The 10,848-nt window shown below is 32.0% G+C and overlaps 1 protein-coding gene across 1 annotated transcript in view; it reads left to right on the plus strand.

Moving 5' to 3' along the window:
• Positions 1-7,938, plus strand: part of Nhe1 (Na[+]/H[+] hydrogen exchanger 1) — a 134,957-nt gene extending 127,019 nt beyond the window's left edge. The window contains exon 16 of the mRNA XM_085825100.1: positions 7,828-7,938. Coding sequence (XP_085681226.1) covers positions 7,828-7,938 — 111 coding nt within the window. The remainder of the gene's footprint in view (positions 1-7,827) is intronic.
• The last annotated feature ends 2,910 nt before the right edge of the window (positions 7,939-10,848 follow it).

Raw genomic sequence — 10,848 nt, forward strand, 5'->3', positions numbered from 1 at the left:
GGAGAGGCAATCCAGCAGGGCATATAATCAAATGATAATATACTTAAATTTAAGTAATTTATAAATTAATTTACCTTGATGAAACATTAGAAGTTCACCAAAAGGGTACAATGTTTCTTTATGCTATGTATAAATTTTAACCTGATAAATTAATTAATTCTATTTTGAAATAAAAAGAATACCAAGATATAACCTAAAACACACAGTCCATTGCTTAGAAAGATCTTGTTGTTAACAGCGTATGATGACCGCACATTATGCTTTGAGATTAATGAGATTACTTACATTAAAGAAACTATTAAATGACATAATTTAAAACTTGAATTCTACTTGTAGTAACTAATTACTTTAGCAGTTTGGATCTAAATTACTCAAACCAAAGAGAAATTCAGAATGGAAATTACTAAAATTAGGCTTAATTGTTTGTAAAATTGCTGAATTCATTAGAAGAAATATAAATTCTTCTTTTGCATAAATCAGACTGTTTTTCACATTGTTTCCTAAGTAAATACACTCATCTGCAAAGTTAAGAGAATTTGCACATTATGTCGAATTTTTGAAAAACTAGTTGATAGATTTTAATGAAATTTGGAATGATTATACATTTATAATAGAGAAAGAAATTTACCATTCAAGTCATTTTATGTATGCATGATTATCAGTAATACTCATAGTGCAGGGATGCTCAAAATCCACATTGTGATATCAAACTGAAATGAGTCTAATATGGGATATAGTCTCCTCTCACAGCCACACAGGTCATGCAGCATAATGGCATACTGCACAGGAGGCAATTAATGCCACTCCTACAGTAAGGCAGTTTTTGCATCCAGGAGGGTTCTTGGAGGGGGAGAGGAAATCATGAGGTAAAATTACCTTCCCAAAAGCATTCAAAACATTTTTGTAAGACTATGGTCAGGAGATATGTCTAGACAATCCATGCAGTGAATATCCACACTTTACAGGTAATTGTTAACTTGCTGAGTCTTATCTGAATGAGCGTTGGTGTCCATTAACAAGAACCTAGAACCAACTGTGACTCTGAAAATTCAAACATAGGGCTCTAAGATCTATTTATACCTCATAGCAGTCAGGTAGCCTTTGTTAAACACACACACAGAAGAGTGTGGCCATTCACTGTAATGACTGCACCATTCACTGTAATGACTGCCCAAACCATTATAACTTCATTACTGTAATAATTCTTTTCTTGGGATGGTATCATATTGCAGTCTTTTTCCAAGTACAGGTATGCCGAGTATCAGTGTCCAGGCTGAATCTTGACCCTTCTGTATAAAACATGGTGTTCTGCTGAAGTGTGGTCCAAGGTGCATATTATCTACACTTTCTTGTGTGCTGCATTGAGAGGGACACAAACTGCGAGTCTTCAGACATACAGCCCTATATCAGAAAACTTTCAGGCAACTGTAGACTATGAAACTTGGGTCCCAGTGGCATCATACAGCTCATGTGACAGCTGTGATGCTATAGCAGTTCTGTATTGCAACACTGAAAGAGCCAAATAATAATCCCCATTCATTTTCGTGGATTGTGGTTGACCTTACCTAGCTCTTCTTGATATAAATTCAGTGTCCTGAAATTGTTTCCACAAATTTCAGACAACACTGACATTACATTGAGCTCTGTAGCCACCTGCTTTTGTGATTGACCTGCCTCTAATCTACTGACAATTCTTTATCTCATTCCATTATTCATATGTTTGTGGCTACTCTTGGAGAAGTACAAGTACACAAATTGGTGAAAATCCCTCTTATGCTAATATCCCCTCCATAATCACAGCTCTGCCGATATGCACATGTATGCTCACATATTTGACTCTAAATATTTGCATAATTCGTCAATGGCATAATTAGTACCTTTGGTTCAGTACTTTTTGCAAAAATAGGAATTTTTGCAATTTCTTTTAATTCTGCATATGGGTATAGTTCATCTATAACACTGAATTTTGGCAACTAGTCTCAGAAAACTGCCAAATATTAACTCCTGACAGTTATTAATTATAAGCATTGTAACAGATTTAAATAATATTAAAATCTTGTAGTTTAAATAACTTAAATAGATGAACATTAAGGTATTTGTGAATGGCAATATTTGAAACCAGACTCGAGTGCCACGTGCGACTCTCGCACGAAGAATGTAATTTAATTTTAAATGATAGAATATGTTTTCTCTTCTTGTTTGTATGTCGCTATTTTTTTTAGTGTTAAATAAAAGTTATTGCTGTGTTCCATCATTGGAGTTGCTTCATTTCGCCAAAGAAGCATCACAGTCCTAATTATTTTGGAGGCACCGACAGAGATCGAATAATCGTGCATATTTTTATTTTATTAGTTCATCACTGAACATAATATTAGTGATACCAGATTATTACTTTCTGTTAATATTGAATTGCTTTATGTTATTAGTTCATCACTGAACGCAATATTAGCGATATCAGATTATTACTTCCTGTTAATATTGAATTGCTTTATTTTATTAGTTCATCACTGAATGCAATATTAGCGATACCAGATTATTACTTTCTGTTAATATTGAATTGATTTATGTTATTAGTTCATCCTTGAACACAATATTAGCGATACCAGATTATTACTTCCTGTTAATATTGAATTGTCTTATTTTATTACCGTTTTGGATATTATTTTTAATATTCATTTTAGTTGTCCAGACAGTAGATATATATATTGCTCTATGTTGTTATTCTTATTTTAGTCACCATTAATGTGGTAGAGAGAATGAACTTCATATAATTTAAATATTTCATTTTTGAGGTATACGTATTTAACAGAGTGCATTTAATTTCGTGACTCCTGACTGCATTAATTAGTTAAAGTAATTGAATTGAGCTATTTTGAGGAAATATAAAGAAAACGGTGTTCGTTAATTTTAAACATAGAAACAATGTCTTACTTAGGAAGAGCTCGTAAGGAAGATTTGCAAAATCTCGCGGTTGAACTGGGAGTTCATGTGACTGCAGATTTGAAAATAGTTGATTTAAAACAGAAAATTGTTGAAAGTAGAGATTATGATGAAGTATTCGTCAAAGGAGTCTTAGACACAATAATAGAAGAACGGAAAGTGAGGGAGGAAAGGGAAGAACAGAAAGAGAGGGAGGAAAGAGAAGAACGGAAAGAGAGGGAGGAAAGGGAAAAGAGAAGAATGTAGGAGACAGGAAGAAGCGGAAGAGCGAGAAGGAAAGAACAGTATGAGTTAGAGAGATTAAGACTTGAAGCAGAGACAAAGTCTCAAAATACCGGACAGATCCGGCCGAAAACGGAGCTGCGTCACCTTATGCAGAAATTCGATGACAAGAAAGGAGATATCAGTCTATATTTGCTATTGTTTGAAAGGCAAACAGAATGGGCTAAAATTGATAAAGAAGAATTTGTATCTCATTTACTAGGACTACTTCCTTATGAAGTAACCCAGTTAATAGCTAGAGAACCCTCCGATAAAGCTAAAGACTATGAACACGTGAAGAATTTATTGTTAAGACGGTTTAAACTAAGCCCGGAAAAGTTTAGGCAGAAATTTATGAAACATCAAAAGAGTACTGAATCCACATGGGTGGATTTCAATTATGAAATAGAAAATTATTGCAAGGAATGGGTGACTGGTCTAGGAGTTAAGACTTTTGATCAGTTGCTAGATTTGATGGTGATTGACCAACTTAAGCGTCGAGTTCCTCCTGAAATTCGAGATCATTTTCTTGATGAGTGGGTAGAGATGATTTCATCTAAAAAGTTAGCTGAAAAACTTGATGCCTATGAAAACGTTTGCGGAAACTTTAAAAAAAAGCCTGTAGTGGATAGGCAGAAAGAAAGATACAATGCACTAACTCAAGGTAAATTGAGTTCAGATAATAAAAATAAAACTGAAAACAAAATGTCATCAGGATTTAATACGCAAAGCTTGTTTCATAGACCTAGAAGTCCACGTCCAGATGATAAATATGAAAAACGAAAGACGCCACAATGCTATCAGTGTGGGTCCTATCAACATTTAAGGCCCCAATGTCCAAAACTTAAGAATAGTACTGAATCTCCTGCTAATCTTAACAGAATTAGTGCAAAACCAGAGGATAAATTTCTATTACCTTATACTAGTATGGGTTACGTAAATGGTCATAAAATTCCTATATTAAGGGATTCAGGTGCTAGTATTGATATAGTTTGTCGCAAATACATCACGCCGGAAATGCTGACAGGTGAAAATGTGTGGGTGCAACAGCCATTAGATTTGAATCCAACCTGTTTACCATTGGCTGAGATCGAACTAAATTGCGATCTTGGGCGAGTAATAACTAAGGCTGCCATTATTAGAAATGAACTCGACAAAGGAAGGTATTTATTAGGCAATCGAACTTTTGCACTGTTGAATAAACAAGGAAAGGAACCTGATAGTTGTCGTCATCAGGTTAATGCTGTGTCTACTAGAGCTCAAAAGAAAAGAGAAATAGCCAAAGAGAAGATCTTGGAACCGATGAAGGAAGAAAATAAAGCATCCAGAGATGTATCTGAAGAAGAAGTTAAATCACCAGAATTAAACGTGGAAGATGTTCACGAAAATTTGAAAAACGATAAAGAAATTAATATTGAGAATCATTTTGCAATGCAGCGTTATCATCGCGTTTCGGCTTTTGATTTAATATCAAAGCCGCTACTAATAGACGAAGAAAACAATTGTCGAAAGCAAATGACAGTTGAATATTATCCGAAAGGCACCGATGAACTGAGGAAAGGCTTTGCTGTGAATTATAGCCGAGGAACTGGTCCACTATGGAAGAGATCTAGGCGCCGTCAAGAAAAAAAAGGAAGACTAAATCATTCTCCATTTTTTTCCTATTTAAATGTGGTGTAAAAGTATTTGTTGAAAACTTAAAATTTTGGTTTAAAGTTTAGAACTTATGGGAGAAATTACCTCTTCTTAAAATAATTCAGAATGCTGAGCTTATAAACCTTCGAATTTTACAGAACTTTTCCCTTTGGTAAAAGTCTCTCCGTTGGGGGAGAGGTTGTGACAGATTTAAATAATATTAAAATCTTGTAGTTTAAATAATTTAAATAGATGAACATTAAGGTATTTGTGAATGGCAATATTTGAAACCAGACTCGAGTGCCACGTGCGACTCTCGCACGAAGAATGTAATTTAATTTTAAATGATAGAATATGTTTTCTCTTCTTGTTTGTATGTCGCCATTTTTTTGAGTGTTAAATAAAAGTTATTGCTGTGTTCCATCATTGGAGTTGCTTCATTTCGCCAAAGAAGCATCACAGCATTTAGTTTGCCTTTTATAAACTATTGTTTGCTTGTGGAAAGAAGTTTGAATAAAATTTGTTATTTGATTTTTATTTTAGCAATATCTACTGTTCTGGATTTAAAAACTGAACATTAAAGAAGCAGCAGCATTCTTTTAGCATAATGCGACAGTTATCATCAAACAGCATTACTCAGCAAATTTGTAATTTGCAGACTGCTTTTTATTCTGAGAAGTGAAGTTTCATGTAAAAGAGTAGTTCACTCAGGGAACATTTGATGTAGCAAATATAATTAGGAAATCAAAGACTATCTCAGCAGATGATTTATACAGATACATCAAATGCTATGTTAAGGTAAGAAAGGGAGAACGAGCTGGGACAATTTTCCTTTTCGCACTTGGGTAATGCTAACCATACCGTTACAGAGTGTCAAAACATTTGTTTCCTTGAAATTACACAAAACAATCTTAGCACTGTTTGTAGCTTAAATGGTTTAATATGGTTGCTAAATATAGGCATTCATGTTTGCTTATTTTTCTACTTGTTGTATCCCAGCGCAGTAAAATTGTAAGATAAGTATTATGTTTGTTTGGTTTTCGCCCCTTCTACACCACAAAGCAGTAACACTGGAAGACAAGAATTAATATTATGTTTTCTCCCACCTCTTTGGAGACCAGTAACATTGTGAAATATTACTTTTTTGGACTCTTTTTTGCCTTTAAATTCGATCAAGCTATCAACATCTAACAACAAAGCATGGAAAAAATAAAAAAAATAAATGTCCATGCCTCTTAAAGTTGTAAAATTTATTCACCAGTGAAGATATCTCCTCTTTCTTTCTCAGTCCCATGAATAGATATCCTGTGAATAGTATATATGTGCTGGGTGTAGAAAGAATGCATGTGAAAGGAAATGTAGGTTTAAAGTTTTTATCTGAAATCTCTCTTCACTCCCTATTTTTTACGAATTTTAAACTTTTATGTTGCATTGTGTATAGAATTGTTTACATTATAAATTAAAAATGGAGAAAATTTTAGATGCTGCATTTAACAGTGTCTTATTATACATGGCAGATTTGCAACTATTTATATTTTGCACGTTGAAGATTAAGAAATTCAATTTTATTTAATGTCTCTAAATGAGTCGCTAAAATATTTAGATTTGACCAGAGCTGGCATCTAATATTAATTTCCTTAGATGTTGGATTAAGTATATTATAAACTTTTAGTTAAAATTTTAAATTATGAAAAATTATATTTTCTTAAATAGGAAAAATTAGAAATTTAACATAGTATTCCTCCTATTTGCTTGCCACACTTTTCAGAATTACTGTTTTATTGTAAACATGATTGTTTAAAATTCTTGTGAATGTCTTAAACAATACAAGTTCTTAATGTGTAGGATTAAAACTTAAAATTATTAGAAGAAAAGTTAAGCAATTTCATACTTTGTTAAGATAAACATAAGGAAATAAATTATGTAAGGGAAAGTTTTATTTTGAAAAATTGCAGAAAAGTGTTATTTTGAAAATGACCAAGTAATGACAATGAAAGTGTTATTGCGGAAATGTTATTTTTGAAATTTTATTGTTTCTGAAGTGTTATTCGAGAAATGACCATTTTCTCCTGTTGAGTAAAACACATATTTCTCAAGAATTTTTATGTGGAAATGAGTGTAGCAGGATTCTTTCTCACTTGAAAGATCTAGGAAAATATGAACTTTTCCAAAAAGGTCAAAGAACAAAACTCAAAACTTTCTCTTTAATTCTATTCATGTTAGAAACTTTATAAAAAGTGAACATTTGAATAATTGACTCAGGGAAGTAGTAAAAAGAAAGGAGGTACATATCAATCCTGTAAACAGTAAAAATTCAAAAGCTTATGTTAAATAGTACACAATAAGTATTAATGCTTATTTAATAGCTTATGTTAAATAGTACACAATAAGTACACAATAAGTAAATTAAGGGGAGGGGAAGAAATGAAGAGTTATTATACAGTTTTGTCATACCATATCTTTGTTATTTACTTGTTAATAAACTGTTTTATAGTGCAGTTAAAAGTTGTTACACTGCATGATTTTGTATATATTAGTTAACTGTATTAAATTCAACACATATCAATTGTAATTTTAAACTCCTCAGTTTCATTTTGAAACACCAAAAGGGTAATATGTATTTGGAATGATGCACTCTTATAAATTTCTTTTCCATAATGAGCTATTTTATTTCTGAAAAGCTAATATTTCTCTTTAAAAATGTTTCTTATTGATTTAGATGCATATTTCCCTTACATAATTATTTCATTAATTTTTTTATAATGTTCTTTGTAATTGCATAGTATTTTGTAGTAAATGTATAAAATTATTTACTCAACTGAATTCGATATCTGCATCTGTTTGTTCAATTGTTCTGTGGGAACCCTATATTGGTAATTCCTCTGCTCTGATGTTTTATGCTTAGCTATAGAATTATTTTTGTAGTTTTTTTAATGTGAAAAATTATTTAATTACTTTTGTGTGTTAAACAAGTCCTTACTGTTATAATAGGAAGTGAAAGACTGTAAAAGCCAAATGACGGATTTAACGAACCAGTGGTACCAAGCGATACGGGGACCTTCTGAAACAGATGAGGGTTCCGATGAAGAAGTTGAAATGTGATGCGACTGTTTTGTAGAAATTGTATTGTACATATTTATGTGATGATTATCAGTTATTTAAGAAATCAAGTGGTTCTATTTTGTGTATAATCGGAAACAATCTCGCATATAACATCATAAATTAAAAATTAAAAATCTTTTTGATTACTAGGAATGAACTTCAAGCATATATTTGTTTTAACTTCTATTTAGAATTCAGATGTATTTTTTTTTTTTTTTTAAATTCAAATAAGTATAACTTCTGCTAAAAGTGTAATAAAATCGTATCTGATATTGTTATTGCATTGAAATAGGAGGCTATTAATTGTCATCTGAAATTTTTAAGGTTATCTATTTGAGATGGTTTTATAATAGTGTGTTGTCATAAAGGTGCCAGCATTTCTGTGCAGGTTGGCCACTATTAAGAGAACTTTCATAAGGATGCCAGACACAAAGTAGCCAAACTTTTGTAAATTAGTTCAAATTTCAAAAAGGCAGCCTTTGTAAATGTGCAGACAATTTTATGAAGAGGCATCAAGCTTTGCAAGTAGTTTTAATGTGCTTACACATTGTGGTGGCTCTTTTTTTTGGGAGGGGGGCAGCAAGTTAGAAATTGGTCTTCATAAAAATGCAAAGCCTGCCATATTAAGTTTTTTTGCCTTTCTGACTTGCATAAAGATACTGGTACTATCTGTTTGTTATGAAATTGAATTCGTTTAATCCTTTGAGAGGCGGTATGTAAAATAATTTAAATTGTGGTAAAATTTTGCATGAATTGTAACTAATGGACCCTAAGAACACAAAATTGAGACTTGAAAAAAAAATCTAGAGCAAAATCCTGAATTTTGAGAGCCGGTATATATTTTATATCGGTGCTCCTCTAAGACATTTTGATTCCAGGTAGCTGCCAATTGTTAATTTTTGTTTTTAAAATTTTGTGTACTTCTGATATGCGTCTATAGAGATGGGTGCTTCAATATAGTTTTGTAAATCTGAAGACAAAAACATTCAAAATTTCATTAGACATTTAAAATTTTAAAAATAAAATCTATGTTTTTATGCACTTTGATGATGCAACCCAGCTGAACATACTTATGTAAAATATGGGTAAAAAGCTTTTGAAATTGATTTAATTCAGTATTATTATTTTATGGAAAAAATTAGCAAATATAACACTGCATGTGTAAACCATCTCATATTGTAATTGAACTAGTATACTCTTACAAGAAGATGCAATTCAGCTAGGGGGCGAATTGAAAAATGAAACACTACAACTCAGCTGAAAAAATATGTTGCAGTTTTGAAGTTATTACATTTTATGCTTTAGATAATATATAAAAAAGAGCATGCTTCGTGCTATGATACCAAGAATCGTCCCCCCACCCCCAACACACTTTCAATTATTGAGGTTTGTAAGAGCCCCTTTGTAATTTTTTGTAAATATAGGTTGTAATATATCATTTTGTTCAGGAAGAAATGACATTAAATGATTTCATTATTTCATACACCTCAAAGCTCTTATTTCGATTTTCAACCCCTTTGACCTCCTAGGGGCCCCTTTTCAACTTGTGGATAAATAGTGGCTTGTATTTAAAACTGCCCTTAGAAATATTTTCCTTCCTTTCACCAAGTGTGTAAATTTATTTCAAAATCCACCTATTTGTATCCTAATCAAGGGTAAAAATTTCTCTTGTGTTCTCTAGTATCTCATCTGAAATTAACAAAGATGATACCCTAAAGAATAAAAGCATGCTTTCAAATCAGCAGCTTTTACATTCCACTAAGACATGGACCTAAAGTGCATTTCTGTTTTCCTTATTTTTAAGTGAGCTTTCCCTTTGTGTGAAGTTATCACACCACTTTGTGAAGATGGCATGATCCCCGAATGACAAGTTAGCTGTCAATCACCTCTTTTCATTTTCACTGCGTTCTAGGATTTTGGAAAACATGAAGCAAAAGGTGTCTTTCCGGGCTGTCATGTCTAATTTAAACCCCTAAAATTGTGTAATGTTCAGATGACTATTTTGAACTCTTGTTTCTCCTGTGAAAGGGTGACGTGCTGAAATTAAAATTTTAGCTAAACAGAGACGAATGAGAAACTTAGTAAACAAAGAATAAAAAGAAACTAATATTCTTGTATTCAGTCCTAGCCACAGGGTTAGTAAACTCCCGATCCCCTCCGTGAAGATATGAATTGAATCCTAAACAGCTTGTAAATTAATTATAAAAAATTATTATGTCATAAACTATTATAATTTATAGAAATTCTGTCATCTCACAGAGCAATTATTGAGGTTGAAGTAGAAGCCTGGTGCTGTCATCTATTGACATATTGCTCTCAGTATGGGTGGCGGTATATATTTTATACCGGTCTCAGAATCGTATAAATAATCTTCTTTTAATGATCACTTCTGAATGAAAAGCAGTGAATATATAAGATTCAGCATGTGTATGTCCTATATTTGCAGATGTTGAGTTTTTTCATCCCCTTCAATAGAATTTATGAATCTTCAAACATACCTTGGAATGTGGTATATTAATTTCATAACTGCGAAATCTTGAGCTTTCTTAGGATATTGCTGCTATTTAGAATCAAAAGGAAGTACTAAAAACTTTCGGTTACAGATTTTGGTGTAGAAAAATGAGAATTTTTTTAGGAGGTTAAAAAATTGACAAACATCCAGTGTAATTTACATACCGGTGTCTTTTAAAGAGTTAAAATAAATACATTAGAAGAAATGGTAAAGTGATGCACAGTTTTAAAAAGTTTTTGTTCTAACTGCTTATTATGGAAAATATACAAATTAATAACATAGTTCTCGTGTTCTAAGGTACGTTATTTCTCATGTAAATGTCGCTGAAAATAGGCCTTAGAATATTTTCTTTCTTTCTTTCTTTCTTTTTTTTTTTTTTTTTTTTTTTTTTTTTTTTT

Source organism: Stegodyphus dumicola, chromosome 10 (assembly GCF_044657685.1).
Source record: "Stegodyphus dumicola isolate Sdum_Otavi_A_Nest chromosome 10, ASM4465768v1".
Lineage (NCBI taxonomy): Eukaryota > Metazoa > Arthropoda > Arachnida > Araneae > Eresidae > Stegodyphus > Stegodyphus dumicola.